Genomic DNA, 20,520 nt, shown 5'->3' with positions numbered 1-20,520 from the left:
TGTACATGAATTTATTTGTGCTGACTAATAATGAAGCACAATGTGTCCGCTTTGTTATAAGCTCATGTGGTAATTAATATGTAAGCATTAACAGGATGGGAGCATGCCCTTGTGCTTCTTACTCATAGGTTATACTATTCTTGCCAGCTTATTAAATGATGCCTTTATGATGGTGGTATTTACTGGAAATACTCTATTAAACTGTATGCCACTATGTGACTGTTTTGGAAAGTTTCACATTGGCACTTCCAGTTACATAAAACTTAAATATGTTAATAACATTATGTTAGAAAAAAGTGACCAATACTAGAATGAACGAAAGAGAACAACACTTAATCACTGAATCTCTCTTTCAAGTGATGTTGGCTAACTGACCAAAAACAAAACCTTATACTATCTCCCTAGAACCAAGTTGAGTGTCAAGATGTTGCTTTTAACTTTCAAAACTTGCTTTTTTAATGTTAGTTCTTTTCATACCATATGTATGGACACAGTAATATACCATGACTTACACTTCCCCATCCTTCTGTCCTTGCAGTGGCACCACCCATGAATTTGCAAGTGCGTAGGGTCACGGAGAATACTATTGACATAGAGTGGGAAGGGTCATCAGTTGGAACAGACTACTTGATCACTTACCTACCAACTAACCTTGGTGGAGAACAGCTGGACTTGAGAGTTGAAGGACATGTGACAAACACCACCATCAGTAAGCTGGAGCCAGGTGTGGAGTACAACATCAATGTGTACACGGTCATTGATGATGTCATCAGTGTGCCAGTCAGCACTGTGGCCTCAACTTGTAAGTTCACTTTTTGCTTGACTAGATTATGATTCTATTCATTCAGTGATATTGTAAAAATCTCTTAGTCTGATATTTCTGTGAGGAAAAACTCCCTGAGATGATATTAGAAAGAACCCTTGTATGACCCAAATTTAGAAAGGAAGCCTTCAACATTTGGGTGACATCGGATAGTGTGTTTATAAATTATTTCATATCTATAACTGTGTACTGTATAGACAAACATTTACAAAAGTGAGACAGACGTTGAAGCAGCTGATTAGAAATGAGAATAGCATAGTTGACATAGGAAGCTATAATTACCAGATAGATTGGATCATATAGAAACATAGATTGGATCGTAGTAATATAGTAACATTTCCAGAGTACCAGTTCTATTAACAGTATAAAAGTTTGACATGACTGGATGCAATATTATGCAGTATGTTTGTTGAGCATACACAATCACACTATTTGCTGCATTTCCTTGCATAAGATTTGATTCGTGACACTTACTGGATAGCAAGTCGACATAATTCGCCAGCATCATTCTCAGACACTCACTGCTTGTCAACCTTCGGCAACTAAACAAGAGCTGGCAATGGCCAGATTTCTACTGCTTCCCCAACACCACAGCAAATTAACATATTGTTTGTCAAAATTCAGCTGGGCTTTCTGCCTAGAAATAATAGCTACTGCTGGATGAACCTCTTCTGCAAGAACTGTTGATAATTAACTGTAGATAATTTACAGATATCATGTGAATGGAAGCAAATTGAATTTGAATGGGACCATGTAATTAGTTTCTGGCTGTTATCACCATTGGTTGGTTACGCTTTGTCCAACATCTGTACTCATGATTGACAGACGTAGTAAGATTCAAATACATCAGATGGAGCACATGGAGGAGTTTATTTTATGAGTAGAAATCGACTTTGTAATAAAATAAAAACAAAAATATGGATTGTAATTTTTGGTTATTTTTAAAATGTATATTTTGCTAAACCAAATATTTCTTTCTTACAAAAATATCTCAGATAGTCCCATTTGTTTGTTTCACTCACAGTCAGCAACGTGAGAAAATGTTGTATTGCATAAAATATTGTAAAAAAGATGAATTTACCCTAGTGCAGACAAAAGCAAATAATGCATCAGTCTTTGGCTTCCAGATCTCTCAAACCCTGATGGACTAATATTCAAATCTATCATGGAAACATCAGTGGAGGTTCAGTGGCAACCATTTGACTACTTGTTTGATGGTTGGGAAATAAGCTTCATTCCCATGGTAAGACTTTTTTCTTTTTTCTTTCCTGCTTCCATTGATTGTCCATTCAGCATCATTTTCTGGTATGTTAAACAAACATAATCAGTTATAATCACGTGGACTCTTTAATGCCCTGTCAATTATATCCAACAAAGAGCTTCACCTATTGATGGTATCTGATGCCTCTTGCCATGATCAGAAGCACTGACGTGAAACATAAACTGAAGAGTAGCAAATGTAAGAGTAAGGCTCCAGCTGAGAAGTGACATTACAGCAAGAAGCACATCTCTACAACATTTCACCCTTCATTTCCAAAATAGCAGAAAGGAACCTGCCTCTCGCTTTTCAAAAAACATCTAATCTAAAATGTATTTCTCATAACAGTTCTGTGTTGAACATCCAGAGACACTTGTATTGATATTGTGGATTACTAATGCTATAGTCTGTGCAAACTATGTACAGTATTTACTTAGTAAGACAAGACTAATCGTTTTTGTTATAATGGGAACACAAAAAGACAGAATTATAATTTTATTTCATAACATTGCTCTTTTATCTTATGACAAGTAACGGACAGTCTTTAGCCAGTGAATAAGTACATTAATATATCCATGCTTGACTTTGTTCTTTCCTAATTGTGAAATGTTATTTAAAACCACATTTTAAGGCTGGGAAGGCTTGGCCTTTAATTCCCTTTATAAATGCCAGCCTTGTTAGATCCCAGCTTCTGTCCATAGCCTAATTGTTGAATAAGTGTGGCTTCTAAGATAAAAAGTTTTAAAGAACAGACAGTTTACATGAAAGTAAGAAGAAGAAAAAACTATTAGAGAAGGTACGTGCTGAATATAAAGACACATGTGCCGTGAGTGTCAGGGCCTGATTAATCCTATTGGACAAGAAGAGCTACCAGTTATAGAAAGGCACAAGGAAAATCTCAATGTGATTAATAGGGTTAGCCAAAAAAAGGATTGAGTCTAAATGTGTAAAATGATTTCTTAGTTTTGTTCAATATCATAATGGATGGAGTTTTGTGTGGCAAGAGATCAGAAAGCTAAGAGCAAACACACAAGGGAAAGACAATACTGTAGAAATGAAGAACTCTCAATAAAGTGTTTACCAGCAAACAGACTGTTATGGCTGCCATTTTGTATAAACTTTGTATAAGAAACTTATAAAACTTACTGTGTGTGTGTGTGTGTGTGTGTATTTTCACCACAGGACAATGATGGAGGAATGACAACACAGCTACCCAGCACCATCACATCTTACAGTCAGACTGGACTGAGGCCTGGAGAGGAGTACACTGTGAATCTGGTGGCACTGAAAGACCAAGGCAGGAGCCAGCCTGTCACATCCACCGTTACCACATGTGAGTTTGTTTAGCATTCAATGACATGCTCCTCCGCTCAATTTAATGTGCTCCATGTTTTTACAGTGTCTCTTTTTTGCTCATGTGTATTCATGTGTGATGCTCTTCTCCTGATGGTATAGTAACATTCTTTAAAATCATCTACCATGTGTGTTGTTAAGATTATACAAAATTATACAACTGCATTCACACAGGCAGCCTAAAACCACAGCATCAGAACTGGGCTGGACCTATAAAATTCAGTACCAAATCACACTGCCTTGGAAATGGAAAATGTCACCTTGATGAATGAGCAAGTCTGTCAGCAATTATGAACTAAATGTTCTTTCTGTCACATACAGACAGAACAATTAGATTCAACTGAACTTCTTCAAACCAACACAAGCTGTATGTCTGCTATGAAATTGCCATATATTTTAGTCAATCAACAATAAAGAGACAATGAATTTGATGTTATAATTTTTTTACATGTTCACTGTAGCGGCATAAGAACTAAAATATGTATAGGTCTGTGCTTGGGTGCTGAATGTAACTGACAAAGAACTGACCCAGACTTTGAAGACCCTCAACTTTTAATAGCCTTCTTTCTTATGTCTTACAAAAGGGGAGAAATATAAACCAATACATATTAATTAAAAAAAATCTGTTTGCTTTCATAGATGACCTTTTGGAAGCATGGGGAATATAAAATATTTAGAAAATACTGGATTTGCAACTTTTAATTTCAGAATTTTAATTTCATTACCATATTCTGCACCTTACTAAGCTTTAATAAGCTAGTCAACACACTAGATAGTTACCGAGCTAGGTAAGTACTCAACTGACGTGACTCTACTAAAGCAATAGCCAAACTCAATCACATGAACTACATTGTACTTGTGGTTATTGTTCCACATCTATACCTCTATCAAAATACAGCACAATAATAGCATTTGTCTCTTAATGAGTTCTGTAGCATTTTCCCTGGTTGATAAGGTGGCTCAGATCTCCATTCCCTTACCTCTATTTAATATGGAGTTCAGGGAATGGCTTTCGTCTCACATGAAGCAATTCAACCATGAATGTAGTATGCAAACACCTCCAAGTGCAAAAAAGAGATATAGAATAAGATTTAATATAAGTTTCATAAATATTAAGTGTGATTTCTAATTTAAATGTCTGTACCACTTCTGTACATGTAGAAATGCTTTGTTTGAATGAAGTTTACTAGCTAATCTAATGCAAAATATTACCTGTGTGGTTTATAGCCAATTTTAATTATCATTTAACTCAATTCAATTCCAGCTTAAACCAATACATGGTTGTATAGTATAATAATTCACGATTAGGCTACTTGTTTGATAAAAAGACAAAGACAATAGGTGCAAAGGCAGTGAATACAAGATATGTGCAATGAACAGTAACTGAGGAGAATTTTAAGTTAATCTAGATATGAAGTCCTTATATATCATCGGTAGCAAGCACTAGCATGTCTGGTGTGATAGAACAGCTACTGTAGAATAATTTGAAGCTGGCAATGTATCTACACACCAGTCAGAGTGCCCATGGGAAAAGGCAATGTGATTCTCTGGGTAATGCTCTGCAGGAATTCTTTTGGTCCTGGCATTCATGTCGATGTTTCTTTGACACATCAACATCTTTGATCTCAACTACTGTACATAAGCATTGCTGCAGACCAAGTATACCCCTTCCTGGTACCTTTGTTTCTTAATGGCAGTGGAATTAATTTTTATATTTTTTCAGCTGTGGAATACTTGACATTTCTCTGCTTTTGTATCGGTGGAGTCTCATTAGTATTGGCATTACCCTACCTTTTTATCTGGAAAGTGGCATGAGGCTTGATTCACTCACTTGTCCATTTGCAATTCTGGTTAGATTCTAACTGTAATTCACTGGTCCTGTACTTCTACTCTGCACAATGACAATAAAGAAGAATCTCATCCCATCTGACTTCTGTAATTTTTTGTGTGCTCTATTGTTTTAATGCTGGCCATTTTGATTTTTAATTTTCAGTAATTGATGGACCAACCCAGCTTATGATCCGCGATGTCTCAGATACAGTGGCATTTGTAGAATGGACTCTACCCAAGGCCAAAGTGGATGAAATCATACTGCGATATGGAATAGTGGGTTATGGTGAACCCATGACCACATTTCATCTGGAGCCAACTTTGAGTCAATACTCACTACAAGTCTTAAGGCCAGGCTCCAGATATAAAGTGTTAGTTAGCAGCTTTCACAAGGGCAATGAAAGTAGAATAACGTCTGCTGAGTTTATCACAGGTGAGCACACATCATGGAACATAAAACATGACAGATCATCAAGTATTGGTTTGATATTATTGATTTCAGACTGATTTGATTTATCAAATTACTGCTTTTATTAGGTCAAGGTTAGGTATGATGGACAGAAAAAAGCTGGTTAATTGATACTCCAATTCTATCAATAGAATGTTTTAAAATCTCTTACTATGACACTCTAATTTGTGCTAAACCATCCTACACTATAACATTTCTGATGGCGAAAAATTCACATAAGCTTCTTTAGACATGTACTGAATTGCATTGTGACATTGTACATTTAATACCTGATGCTAAGTTTTCAATTTGTCCTTATTTTTTACAGAGATCGATCCACCCAAGCACTTGAGGATACTCTCTAAGACATCCACTTCCCTGGAGCTGGAGTGGGACAACAGCAAGGCTGTTGTGGAGTACTACTATGTTGTGTACAGTACACTGGCTGGAGATCAGTACAATAAAGTTAAAATCCCTTGTGGCAGTGGAGCAACAACCAAGACCACTCTCACAAGTGAGCTCAACACATCTTTAAAATCTTATTCTGCTTCAGAGGTGCTCAGTTCTGTTTTATGGATTTCCTTTCATTATATTTACACTTATTGCCAAAAATGACCTGACCATTATGGATACCAGTGAGTAGTTTGTCTGCAAACTGTTGCATAAGGAAATATGGAAAATATTAAATCGTACCAAAATTAGTTTATGAAAGTCACAAGTGAGTAAACTGTCACTGTCACTATTCAGCATGCTATGTCATGATCCGCTCATAATGACCACCTATCAAGATGGAAAATGTGCAGCTCCACCAGCTTATTGTGGCTTTCTATTTAGCTGTAGTCGTAATTATCAGTTTTAGTGGCACCTTAGTGAGATTGCCATGCTCATATATATCTCGATTGCCCAAATCAAAATGCTGGTTAAAAGGCCGGAAACATGTTACAGCAAGACAATATTTTGTCTTTTTGTACTTTATACTTTGTGGACAAAGTGAGGTCCATGAAGACATGGTATGCCAAGATTAGTTTGGAAGAACTTGTGTGCCCTACACTGAGCCCTGACCTCATCCCCTATGAAAACCATTGGGATGAACCGGGATGCCAACTCCATGCCAGGCCTTCTTGACAGACATTTTCCCTGTAACTTATGATGTGTCTCTGTGGGTTTCTTCTGGGTCTCTTCCCTCTTCCCATGAAAACATATCAATTAGGTGGATAGAAAAGAATTTGCCTTTATGTGTGAATATGTGTATTAGGTGTTTTATCCAGAGTATATTCCACCCAATGTCCACTGAAAATAATATACATTGATTAGTAGAATAAATTAAATTTACAACATGCATATCTGCAAAGAATTGCAGAATCCCTGTAATTTATAAAGAAATGACTTGGGTAAGATTGCAAAACGTAGTGAACAGAAGGTAAAGGTTGTGCGATGGTGTAGCCAGAGGCAAAGCACACTAGATACACTGATTTATGTGTTGGCCTGAGTGGGAAAAAAGGAAGAGTGTGTTGAAGTGCCTTGAAGATTTGTGTGGGCTGTGCTCTTGTGCTCAACTTGGTGAAGTGCATCTTCATCTAGAGGGCAACACTTGTCCGCTGAGTCTGTGTCATAGAAAAAGACAGAGAGACATGATTAGGATGTGGTATTCATCACTTGCCATGCTCTTCATCTTTGTGAGGCATTGCATTGCTGGAAGCCTGGGTAGCTAAGCACCAGGTCCACTATTAGTGCTTGGGCTGATATTCTCCAGTTGTATTATTCTTGTCAACTGTGAAAGGTAGATGGGTACAATAATAGAGATATAAAGTCATAAAGTAATGAGAAGGTTTCCAAAGAACAGCATGCACCAACCTTTTTTTGTTGATACACTTGGGAAAGCTCTTTACTGCTTCCACCTTGTTATTCTGGGGCATCAGCAGTTCACACTGGGTGTGATTTTGCAGTTATTATGACTGGCTTAGATAAAACTCTGTCTTAGGTAGTACTTCCATACCTTGGCTGTTAGTCAATATGCATATAGACATGCCTTTAAGCCCCCAAACTCTATGTAAGCAATGCACTTGTGCTCAAGTGCCAGTGAAATGTCCTTAGTAACACACTAGAGGGTGATTTGGTCTTGTGCCTTAAAGAATTGGTGATTGTTCATATTCTGAACACTTTCCTGTTCTGTAACTGAAATGTGATCTACTGCAGTCTGTCTATATAACTCAAGACCAAACATATCAAACGTGAAGTTATTAGCCTGAATGGGTAATGAATCTTAAATGAATTTAAGTTCCACTGCTAGATTGTTGTACCCCATTTTCTCCTAATTCTCAATAGCTAGCTTGCCACAATCACATGACAAACATCATCCAGGATGTAATCCACCATATGATCACAAAACTCTTCATGCCACATGCTGTCTATTTCCTTCCTCCTTCTGTCTGCCCATGCACACCGCCTTCTGCCCTTAATCATATGGGGTAATTGCTAAGTATAAAAAGGGACATGCAGATGGGCCAATGCAGAGCCTGTAGCATTGTGGTGCAAAGTTGCCTGCTCATTGTTTAACCATCCTGTGTTATTAACAGGCCTGGCTGATTTTTTATTTTTTTTTTGCTAGTAGTTATATTGCCTCCATGAAAAGCAAGATCACATCACCCTCTGTATTGTAAGTTGGATCCAGGTGACATTACAGTATGTCTATTGTCCATGCAGCTTTGATCCTGTTGATTTACTGCCCTGGGTTACTGCTTCTTCCTACTTTGCTGACTCAGATCGCAACTTCTAGTTGCTTTCTGCTATGCCTGACTGTTTCATAGCGCTTACAACAAACATTCGATTTTCATGTTGACTGGTCTCATTGTATTTTTTTTCTTTTATTTATCACAGTAGAGCTTGCGGTTTACCAGGGCTATCACTTAAACATACAAGAATACCATTATTGCTTGCTTTAGGTCATTTTAAGAGGATTTTAAAAATTGGTTGGCTGTGTGGATTCCTTATTCTTTGTTATTGTGTGTAAATGCCTAATGCTGTCAATTGGCCCATATCATATGCTCAGTTTAAACTATATCCTTTTTGGTGTGTAGGTGTGAACAGGATGTTTACTGTTCTTATTGATATTAAAGGAAGCAGCTTTTGTTTCACAAGAACATCCTGTTCACATCCACAAACATGTCATATGTGTGCTGCATGCCTTTATATGACTAACAATGAATGCAACCCCTATTCATTATGATATATGTAGTTTATTTGTAGCATATACTGTATGTATTGACCCCTATGTGTTTCATATACATATGTCTAATAGTGAAAACACATCTTTTGGTCTCCTGGGTGTGGTGATCCTGTGTGCTTTTCTGTTCAATTTCACTGTGTAAAAGTCCAAATGGTGGTGTAGTTGACGTTCCCCTATTTTTATCATTAAGACTTTCATTAGAGATTTGATCTCACTAACTATTATCTTACACTACACATACATCAGAGATTATATAGTGACATTTAGGAACCAATATTTTTAAATTATTATATTCACATCTGTTCTTTTACATAACCATGCTTAATCAGAGAATTCAATTCTCTCTTAGATCTGCAACCAGGCACTGAATATGGCATTGGAATATCAGCTATTCTGGGAACAAACCAAAGCAACCCAGCCACAATGAATGCCAGGACAGGTACAGTAACCAACTATCAGTGTAAAGCATCAGATACAAGACATTTAACATTCATTTATCCAATAAGCTGTTACCTTTTACCTTTGGTTTTCTTCTTGTATGCACTGTATACCAGCAGTTCAGCTATTAACCTGTACAATGGACCTTATGCTTTCTACTTAGAATTTAGATTTAGAATTAAAGTAATTATTGCTTTCAGTAGTTTATTAGGATGCCCCAAAGTCTTCCACAGAAAGGTGCATTCAGTATTTTAGGCCTGGACATTACACATAATTATCCGATGCCCTGCTACTTTTATCTTCATCGTTATTGTTATTACTTTTTCACAGGTCTGGATACCCCAATGGATCTGATGGTCACAGCCTCCACAGAAAACAGCATCACTTTAGTCTGGGGCTCAGTCCAGGGACCCATTGAGTATTACAGAGTGAGCTACACCTCAGCTAGTGGTGTGACCACAGAAATAACTGTACCCAGAGAAATCAGCAGCACCACTCTGAGTGGCCTGGAGCCTGGTACTGAGTACACTATCACGGTCATGGCTCAGAGGGGCAGACAACAAAGTGCTGCTGCCACAATTGATGCTTTTACAGGTACTCACTGGGGGGATTTTACATACTGAGTAGTTATTTGTTGTATTTTTAGCCTGCAGCCCTGAGAATTCACTTATAAGTCTATGGTTTCTTTTGCCCTACATTATTATGATGATATATTTACAATTTGGCAGGGAATTTTAAATGTAATTTAAATTGTTTCTATTTAAATTTAAATGATTGCACTTTTGTTGGTAGGATGCAATTGCAGACATTAATACACAAAACCAGATGCAAAAATGTAACAGTCCAAATGGAGACTCAGTAAAAAGGCACGTAACACAGGTGATGCAGAAAATAAGGCAAATAATCACTATAACAGGGGAAAAAATGCATCCAGAAGAAATGGAGCACAAAAACAAACACATCTTCAAACCATAATCCAAAGACAGATGTCTTAACAGACCTTTTTCCAATGGATTAAATTAATTGATATCCAAGGAATAAATGAGATCCAAGAATGGGAAAACCGGCAAAGATCAAAACCGGAAACCAAAGCAGTATTTACAAAGGCAACATCACCAATTGTAGGAAACTGAGAATATACCTAGCAAAGCACTGAAACAATGGGGCTTAAGAAAAGGAAAACCAAACACAAACAAGGGACTGGTAAGAGCAGTTTAAAGTCTGATGGTTGAGCTCGTGGGATTGCTGGGAGTTGAACGAGGTGGCCATGTTTGTCAGCTGCTTCGAAGCAGGATCCATGATATTGTGCACTGTAACAACATTGAATGTAATCATTTTGTCCTGAGGAATTACTGTGGAGTGAATCATTGGTGTAGTACTGAAATATGGGTTTAAATATAATAATATCATACCCAAGATAGTTACATTTTCTTTACCATTTTAGATTAATCTTTCAAATTGTTCTTCTACTGTACAATCAGTTGGTTTTTTTTTTGGACATAGGTTTTAGCACCTGATAAACAATGATAAACAATTTAATTGCTAGCCTGTTTTCTTCTGAAAAGTCAACAGCTTATCTTTAGGTTATTTCTATATTTTGGTATGTTTGATCTCCAGTCTTCTTAAAAAAAAACACTCATACATGTATCAGTTTATTTGCTTGTACATTGTTTTTAGCCATAGATCTTCTGTCCTGCATACTAACTGATTCAACATCTCATGTTGCTTCCTCACTGAGAAGTTTTACCATTTACAGGAGAGTTGATTCCACAAGCAAACCAATAATATTGAATATCTATCATTTCAGGCTTCCGGCCAGTGAGTCAGCTCTACTTCTCAGACATCACATCTGACTCCTTAGCTGTAACATGGAGTGCTCCAGCCCCACCTGCCGATACTTTCAAGGTGCACTACTCTACAGATGATTCCAGCGAGGAGTCTGAAGTCGTTCTGGATGGTTCCAAGACTATGACAGTGCTTTCAGGCCTTCTACCTTCCACAAAATACATTGTCTCTCTAGTTACCATGCATGGAGACTCAGCTTCAGAGCCAGTTACAGGCACCATCGTCACAGGTACAACGTGGTTCAGCATTGGGGTAACACCTAAGCTAGTGATTCACTTTATAATAATAATGGGGTGCAATCTTGCTATCAGAGTCAAGATGTACCAGGACAAACTTTATTTTCAACCATATTCATTTTGGAAAGATCTATTTCTATGTTTTAAGACAAATGCTGGAAGACACACAAAACCCAACTGAAAAATCTGTGTTATCTGCAATATTTACACAATAAACAAAAATTAACAATGACAAAATTAACAATGACAATACTGCAGAATGTCCACTTGAATTCATGCTAACATTACAGTCTCTCATGCAAGCCAATCTTTTACTGACTTAATATTAAATCTAAAATATTGGCCTCGTATTACATTCCAATATTACTTTCATTTTGTCTAATGAAAGTTTTTCCAATCCTCATTCTGGTTCCCCTGAGCTCCAGGAGTTCTGGCACTGTTCTAAAATACCAAACATAACTCAGCAGCTCATTTACAAGTGCAACATGAGAGTAAAATGAGAGCTTAAGAACGATGCATCAGAGTAATTGTTGCAATGTTTCAGTTGAGAACCAGGATGTGCAGTGATATTATAGACAAAACAGACTTAGAGATCTTTAGAGGTATTTTGATGCAGAATATTATAAAACAGGATGGTAGCTTTGTTTAGGGATTTGTCTGTGTCTCCTTGATCAGTGGATAAATATATGGGTTGGTCTTTTACTGGTGTAAAAAGACCAAAAAAAACTTTTTGACTTATTGTTTACAGCAAAGTGTCTTTGATTTATTATCATGACTGTGTGTGTGTGTGTGTGTGTGTGAGAGAGAGAGAGGGACCTGATATGCTTAGAGATGGGTATACAAGCTTCTCTGCAAAGAATCGTTGTAACTGCAGATTGCAGTGAAGCAGTTACCTAACCTGATTTTACCTCTTTAGCCAATTGATCTTGATCTTCAGTTTACTACCAAGCATAGGCTCATGCTTGGTTTGGCCAAATTCTGCAGGCCCTTACAGATAAGATTAGATAACCTTGTACTAAGCTATTGGCCCACATTTAGACAGCGAGATGTGCAAAAAAGTGTAAATAAATTGGAAGTGCACTTAATAACTTTCTGCTTTTATATCCAATTAGTGACAACTAGTTTTGTCCATGCATATTGTCTAAAAACAGACAATATTTTATTTTACCATTTATTAGCTCTGATGCAAGAGTCATCACATAATAAGAGCACATTTTTAATCTTAAGCTATAGCCACCTTGCAAGCACATATTGTCTTGTCAGATGTTTTGTTGTAGTATCTTGTGTGCAAACTTTTATCTCAACTTCTATGCTGTTTCTAATATATTTCAAATGTAATATTCAGACTGTTTGAGTACTAAAACATTGCTTGAATATTTATGCCATTGTTACATTTTAAAAGGGGAAAAATGACCTGTTTATCATTTACTTTCTCTACAGTATTCCTTGAAATGTGCTGCATTTACTGATTACGATTCCTGCACAAAGTGTGCCAGTTCTTTTTTTTTTATCAATTTGTTTTAAAACATAAACAAAAACAAAGCAAAAATGCAAAGGTGCTGAAGTCACAGATTGGTACAATGTTATCTTCTACCTTTAGACCTTATAATCTTTGCTGATTGTTTTTTTGAATGCATAATGATTCAATATACGCATGGATGAAAAAGAAAAACTTTAAATGTAAGCATTTTAATGCATAAAAATTGAAAAAAATTTGAATTAATTAAGATAAAATTGAGGGGGGCACGGTGGCTTAGTGGTTAGCACGTTCGCCTCACACCTCCAGGGTTGGGATTCGATTCTACTTATGCTTATTGAAAAATAAATCACACTATTCTACAAGAATCTATTCTATTTCTATTTCTAAAACTATTTCTAGTATTACTAGAATTTCTAGTATCAATTTCTAGGAACGGGGGGCACGGTGGCTTAGTGGTTAGCACGTTCGCCTCACACCTCCAGGTTCGGGGTTCGATTCCCGCCTCCACATTGTGTGTGTGGAGTTTGCATGTTCTCCCTGTGCCTCGGGGGTTTCTTCCGGGTACTCCGGTTTCCTCCCCAAAAGACATGCATGGTAGGTTGATTGGCATCTCTGGAAAATTGTCCATAGTGTGTGATTGCGTGAGTGAATGAGAGTGTGTGTGTGCCCTGTGATGGGTTGGCACTCCGTCCAGGGTGTATCCTGCCTTGATGCCCAATGATGCCTGAGATAGGCACAGGCTCCACGTGACCCGAGGTAGTTCGGATAAGTGGTAGAAGATGAATGAATGAATGAATTTCTAGGAACCAAACTCACAACCTTCCAATCACTAGTCACTTAACCGCTGAGTTACCACTTCTCACTTCATTATAAACCTTCATAGTTTTAATAAACATAAATACTCCATTAGCAGTAAAATCCTTTAGCTTTCTTCACATTTCTCTGCACTTAAAACTAACTATATATATCTCTGCTTTAGGTATGGACCCTCCCAGAGAAATCATTATCTCATACATATCTGAGGATTCAGTAATCATATCATGGGCTCAGCCACTTGCTCAATTTGATTACTACAAAATGTCCTACCAGTCTGCTAGAGGTATGGTCACTTATGCACCCACTACATCTTATTATAGCAACCTGTTTCAGGAGCTAAGACATGGAAAAAGTTTTGTTTTTCACTACAGGGCAAATGGACAGTGTGCTGATTCACAAGGATGTGACAAACTATACTCTGACCAGACTCCATCCAGCAACAGAATATGAGATCAAGTTAAACACAGTGCGTGGAAGCCAGGAGAGCAAGCAAATCAGCACCAGTGTCTTTACAGGTACAGTATAGTGACTATTTTAAAAGTGACTGTTTCAGCAAAAAGAGTCACAGAACCACATGCTTTGACGGTTGCTTCACTTGTGTTGGAGGCCAGAAGACTCCATCACTTTGTGGTTAAATTTAAGATATGTCAACAAATTTAAATTACCCAATTCTCTAAATCAATTACTTTTTCCAGAGCACTCATTGTAGCAGTAATATTTACACCAGATGGTGACTATCTGACCCTCAGATCAACTATTCATCTGCCACTACAGAAAGACATGAAAAGCCCACTTACATGTTTTGTGATTTTCCTATTGTTAAAATGTTTACAAAAAACCTTTTTAAATTTGAATTGACATTTCAGCTAAATATAGTATTGCAAATGCACTGATTTTTTAAATTGTTACAATACAAAGCCAATCTTATGCATAAAGATGTGTGGCGCAGACACATTAGACTGTATAAAATCTTCCACAATCTCCGTTCATTTAGAAAATTGTGATCTTCCCCGGGATGTTAATCAAAACAAATTAGTTTCAACCTGGAGAGATGTGCTATATTTAACCATCTCTGAAAATCCTTGGCACATGAAAAAACAAGGAAATCATCAGACCACATCCAGTCATGCAAAACTGCGTTCTACAGACATATCTTTCATAAACTACACTAAACGTATTTATTTGTTTTTAACTGCAGCTATGGACATGCCAATGGAACTGATGGCACTGAATGTCACACCACAGGGAGTATTGTTGCGCTGGACTCCTCCACGCTCCAGTGTGGATAATTATGTACTCACCCTCACACGCAGCCAAGGTAGGTGGAAATAAAAAGGTAGAGAGAGCTGGAGAAAGAGGGAACAGAGTGAGGGAAAGCAAGTCATAGCAGAGGATAAGAGTGAAACTGAAAAGAGAACACGGAAAGAGAATGATGTGAAAACAGAGGAAAAGCATGTGTAAAAAAAGGAAAGGAAAAAATTGAGAGACAGATGGTAAAACTGAGCAACAGAGAGAAAGAGAGTGAGATAATAAATAGAATAACTGCCAGTAAGCTCAGCTGCACCGTTCTGTGCCACAACAATATTGACTCTAAACTGATTGTTAAATTTCTGTTTGTTTGTTTGTTTTTTTGTTTGTTTGTTTCCTTAATTGCTCATTATACACAATGATTTTTAACTTAGAAAATCATTAACTCAACAAAATAGGGTGTCATGTGGGATAGAGTTGCCATCTTGTAGCAACTCTAAGGTTCTTGAGTTTCTCTGCATGTTCTCTCCAGGTATATGTGTGATTCTTGGGGTTTCACTCAGTCCTTGCACCCAGTGTTTCTGGGATAAGCTCAGGGTCAGCTGTGACTAGGATAAAACCATTTTTGAATTTTATATTTTTAAATTACAATGTTATACAGCATATGGTGATTTATAGCTGACAAATCAGGTGTTGAAGCTTATCTTTTTCTTCTAACTAGTGACAGCAGAAACATTTCTAGTGGAAGGGAACAAGCAGGAACATCAGCTGAGTCAACTTCTCCCCAGTACTCCCTACTCCATTGCTCTTTATGCAACCAAGGGCCCTTTAACCAGCGGCACTGTGATTGCCAGCTTTATCACACGTGAGTCTCTGTAACTCAAACACATGTATCCACATCTTCACATCTTGACACTGTTCATCTTCATAATCAATGTCTAGAACCTCATATAGTGTATGTAGCATATTTGAATCATATGTTCTATTAAAAAAAATGATCCCACATTTAGAAAGTTGCAATACATGTATTACCCATAATACTTTGTAAGAATTTCACTTTTGCTGGTGAAACTCTGAATCTGTTTGTAGATGTTTCAAAAAATATTTGAATTATTATATTATATTTGTGTCATGAAGTTGATCTTGAATCTCTCAGATTCCATCCTTAACAAATGAAGTGGGTTTTTATTGCTATCACATCATATAACTTGTATACAGTGGATTGAAATGACCATGGTACACATAACAGTACCTAAGACTACAGAAAGTGCAGATACACAGCAGTGTGTGACAATAGTGCAGGACAATAAATACAAACAACTATAAATAAACAGGACAATAAATTGACAAGAAAATAAATACATGGAACATGGGCTGAAAACTGTAAACAATTGGTAGAGTATCAGAAATACATTTAGTGCTTCACATAAAGTGTCTGCTGCAGCTTTGTAAATTGTGGTGTGCATTGGTATTTACGCCTTCATTGTCATTATATAGCTCTGCATACAACAAAGTTTGGGTTTGCTGCTCATGTTGATGTCAAGTAACAGAAACAATATTATTGAGAGTTTGAAAAAGACAAAATTTAGATGCATATGGTTTGAAATATAAGTTCTCCCTGAAGATACCTGCAAATAAGTGCACAGTCCTTGCAATTTGTAATCTTATTAATTGACACCATGCCAGTCCACAGCAAAACAGAAGTGACTACAGAATGGAGTAGTAGAGTGACAAAAAAAAGAAACTTGAAAAAAAATACAAGACAATAAGTGACAATAAGTAATCAGTATGTGATTTTCTGAAATTCCTTGTCAGTGTATGTGCAAGTTTTTAATAAAAGTACAGTAACAGATTGAAAATGGAATAAAGTGACTGCAGTAATAAGATCCAGTAGTTGTAAGTAAAGTGACAAAAAATAGTAAATGGAATAAAGTGTCTGCCGTAATAAAGTGAGCAGTTGAAGGCAAACAAAACTGTCCTGTAGACATGTGGTCCTTGTACAGAGCTTGTAAGGACCTGTATCGAATGCCAGAGGACAGAAGAGCAAACAGATGGTGGTCTGGGTGTGAGGTGTCCTTGATGATGTTATTGGTTCTACTGAGGTGTCGGGGGGAGGCGATATCTTCCAGGGAGGGCAGTGAGCAGCCTGTGATTATTTGGGCTGTGTTAATTATCCTTTGGAGGGCTCTCTTTTCTGCTGGAATGCAGCCAGAATACCACACCGAAATGCAGTATGCCAGCAAGCTTTCAAAGGTGGATCGGTAAAAGGACTCCATCAGCTTACACTCCAGAATGTTTTTCCTGAACACTCACAGGAAGTGTTCCAGCTGCTGTGCCTTATTGTTGTCTAAGCACTACATTGCCAGTTTCTAGACCTCATTTCTGTTGGCTGATTCATCACGTCCTTAGATGAGTCCAGTCACTGTAGGGTCATCCACAAACTTGAAGATGCTGTTGGTGAGTTGGTGCAGGAGTACAGTCATGTGTGTACAAGGAGTAGAGTATTGGGCTCAGCATACAGTCGGTATTGGGCTCAGCATACAGTCAGATTTTTACAGTCAGCATACTGTAAAAATCTGGAGCTTAGTGATGGTGGAAGAGCAGTGGGGAACAAGTTTAACAGATTATGGACAGTTTGTGAGGAAGCTCTTTATCCAGGTGCAGATGGGGGAGAGGCCTAGTTCTGTAAGTGTGCTGACTAGCTTGCCTTGGATGATCATGTTGAAAAACTAAGCTGTTGTCTACTTGGAGAATTCTTACACATGTTTCCCAGGGTTGCAGGTGGTGCAGAGTGATGTACCTGTTGACTCTGTATTAAAACTAATGCCGGTCAAAGATGGGGCAGGTAGGATTTGATCTGAGTCTTGTAGGCCTCCTTGGCATCTCTGGTGCCTTTCTAAAATGGCTCTCTTAGTGCTTTACAGGGCTTGGTAATCTGATCTTAAGGTGGAGTTTTACACTTATAGCATTTGGCAGACGTACAACAGCGCTTTTAAGTCTATTGATGAATACATTAACACTGGTTCACTAGGTAAAAGACGTAACATACCAGTAAACCTAAAACTCTGTTCTTGTTTTTTTTTTTAATATACACATAGAACAAACAGGGAGAAGAAGAGCTAGTTTAAGTGTTTCAGGAAGAGCTAGTTCTTCAGCCATCGTTTAAAGACATTCAGTGACTCAGCTGCTCTGACATCTACAGTATAGAAGGAACCACCTCCATGCAAGAACGGAAAGGAGACTTATCCTGAGAGATGGTGGGAACAGTTGAGCAGTGGTTGTAGCTCTGATTGTGTGAGGTGCAGTGTAAGGAGTGATAAGAGCTATGAGGTCAGAGGGAGCTGGTAAATTTTTGGCTTTGTAGGCAAGCATCAGTGTTTTGAATCTGAGGCGTGCAGCAACTTGAAGCCAGTGGAGGAAGCGCAGAAGTGTGGTGGTGTGAAGAACTTAAGCAGGTTGAAAAAATTCAACAATTCAAAATTTATTTTGGACATAATTGCAAAATGTACAAAAAAGTTAAAATAATAATAATAAAAAAAAGATTCAAGATTAATATTAGACCTCTATTTAAAAAACTCCCTTAGATGGAAGTGGAAGAAACTTTAAGAAGAACCAGATGGGGAAGGGAAGCTCATTCTCATTTGGGTGACACCAGAGGGTGTGATAATAAACTTTTATAAACACCCGAGAGTGTTATTATGAATAATGTCCTTTCTACGGTCATATACAGCCTGACAATTGTGTATTGATTAGAAGGTTGTTGTCCTCAGAGACCACATGGAGCTGGTCATTTCTCTTTGAATGTTCAAGCTTCAAGAAGCAGAACACAACTGGAGCTGGAACAATCAGTGGATGCCTAGGGATGGGTAGAAAAAGAACAAAGTAGAGAGGAATTAGCATAGCTGCTGTTCATAATATTAACCAGAACTAGATAATAATGTGTATCTACTGGAGCACATGGTTGTAGGGTGTATTATGTGTATGCCTAGCTAATCTTGTTTTAAATACAAAAACTTTAGTAGATTTTGATATTCTGGGATATTCTGATATTCTCAGAATTCCTGATTTTTGTGATCTTAAAGAGCATGAAAGATTGTAGCATGTTGAAAGACATGTTAAATACACTGGAGATAAACCATTAAGAGCCTTGTACGTAAGTAGCAGCAGTTTGTAATCAATTCTAAACTTAACAGGTAGCCAGTGTAGAGATGATAAAATTGACGTTATATGATCACATTTTTTGTCCTAGTGAGAACTCTGGCAGCTGCATTTTGGACTAACTGTAACCTGTTTGTTGAAGGTGCAGGACAACCACCTAGTAATGCATAAAAATAGTCCGGTCTAGAGGTCATGAATGCATGAACTAGCTTCTCAGCTACAAATACAGATAGGAGGTTTCTTAGCTTGGCAATATTTCTAAGTTGGAAGTAGCCTTATCTTGTAATATGGGTGATATGGTTTTCAAGACAAGTTGCTGTCTAATATAACACCCAGATCTTTCACTGTTGGGCTACTAATAACAGTACATCCCTCTAAAAGGAAAATTAATTGTGAAAGCTTCTGTGTACTGGTTTTTGTAATATTTCTTTCTTATAAGAATTTAACAATAGAAAATGCACTCTGTTAACCTGGACAATTTCGATATTTCATTTAGTTTTGATGAGATATATAACTTGGTGTAAGGGAAGCATGTACTGTATGTTGAAAAAACTCAGCGTTCCTAAAACTGACCCTTGAGGGACTCCATTTTTCACTGGTATTAAACTGGAGGATTCTCCATTTAAATCTACAAAATGGTAACGATCGATGGTAGGATGGTAATATGGTAGGATCTAAACCATCTGCCTGAACAAGATGTTTGTGACCAAGAAGTGAGTTTGTGTGCTATGATGGGGCCTGAAACCTGACTGAAAATCTTAAAAGATATTATTCTCCTATAATAAGGAGCAAGTTTGAACAGACACAACTTTTCTAATATTTTAGACATACACGGGAGGTTTTAAATGGGTCTATAATTTGATAATTCATTCGAATCTAAATTAGGTTTCTTAACAAGGAGCTTAATAACAGCCAACTTCAAGGATTTAGGCATGCGATGTAAAGATAACAAGGAGTTAATTATATTGACAAGAGGCTCTCCAGCTGTATGCATCACTTCTTTCAGTCGTTTATTTGGAATGGGATCTTACAATATGTTAATTTAGCTGTAGTAATAAGTTTATAGCTCTTCCTGTCCTATACTTGTAAAGCACTGTAGAGCTTCAGGCAGGACTGGATCACGAGATGCTGTCATGGGTTTAATGTCCACTATTTTGCTTATTTGCTTTTGCTAATGCTTTGGGTCTTATCAGTGAAGAAATTTGAAAAGTCAATAATTGCTTTGGCTCTTCTAGTTTTTCTTTTCTTACAATAATCTCCAAAGGCTTGTCTTTTAATGCAGGGTGCTTGGTCTCCATGCAATGAAGCAGTTTTGAAAGCTTCATTGCCTTATTTGATAGCCTGTTGCTACATATTATGGT

The 20,520-nt window shown here is 37.4% G+C and overlaps 1 protein-coding gene across 1 annotated transcript in view; it reads left to right on the top strand.

The window, feature by feature from the left end:
- Positions 1 to 20,520, top strand: part of tnr (tenascin R (restrictin, janusin)) — a 38,883-nt gene that overhangs the window by 10,312 nt on the left and 8,051 nt on the right. The window contains exons 4-15 of the mRNA XM_060873606.1: positions 539 to 802; positions 1,951 to 2,066; positions 3,264 to 3,414; positions 5,428 to 5,697; positions 6,041 to 6,226; positions 9,288 to 9,377; positions 9,707 to 9,970; positions 11,184 to 11,450; positions 13,917 to 14,036; positions 14,125 to 14,268; positions 14,952 to 15,071; positions 15,723 to 15,866. Coding sequence (XP_060729589.1) covers positions 539 to 802; positions 1,951 to 2,066; positions 3,264 to 3,414; positions 5,428 to 5,697; positions 6,041 to 6,226; positions 9,288 to 9,377; positions 9,707 to 9,970; positions 11,184 to 11,450; positions 13,917 to 14,036; positions 14,125 to 14,268; positions 14,952 to 15,071; positions 15,723 to 15,866 — 2,136 coding nt within the window. The remainder of the gene's footprint in view (positions 1 to 538; positions 803 to 1,950; positions 2,067 to 3,263; positions 3,415 to 5,427; positions 5,698 to 6,040; positions 6,227 to 9,287; positions 9,378 to 9,706; positions 9,971 to 11,183; positions 11,451 to 13,916; positions 14,037 to 14,124; positions 14,269 to 14,951; positions 15,072 to 15,722; positions 15,867 to 20,520) is intronic.

Source organism: Tachysurus vachellii, chromosome 7 (genome assembly GCF_030014155.1).
Source record: "Tachysurus vachellii isolate PV-2020 chromosome 7, HZAU_Pvac_v1, whole genome shotgun sequence".
Taxonomy (NCBI): domain Eukaryota; kingdom Metazoa; phylum Chordata; class Actinopteri; order Siluriformes; family Bagridae; genus Tachysurus; species Tachysurus vachellii.
Note: the sequence above shows the minus strand (reverse complement) of the source record. Positions and strands in the feature narration are given on the sequence as shown.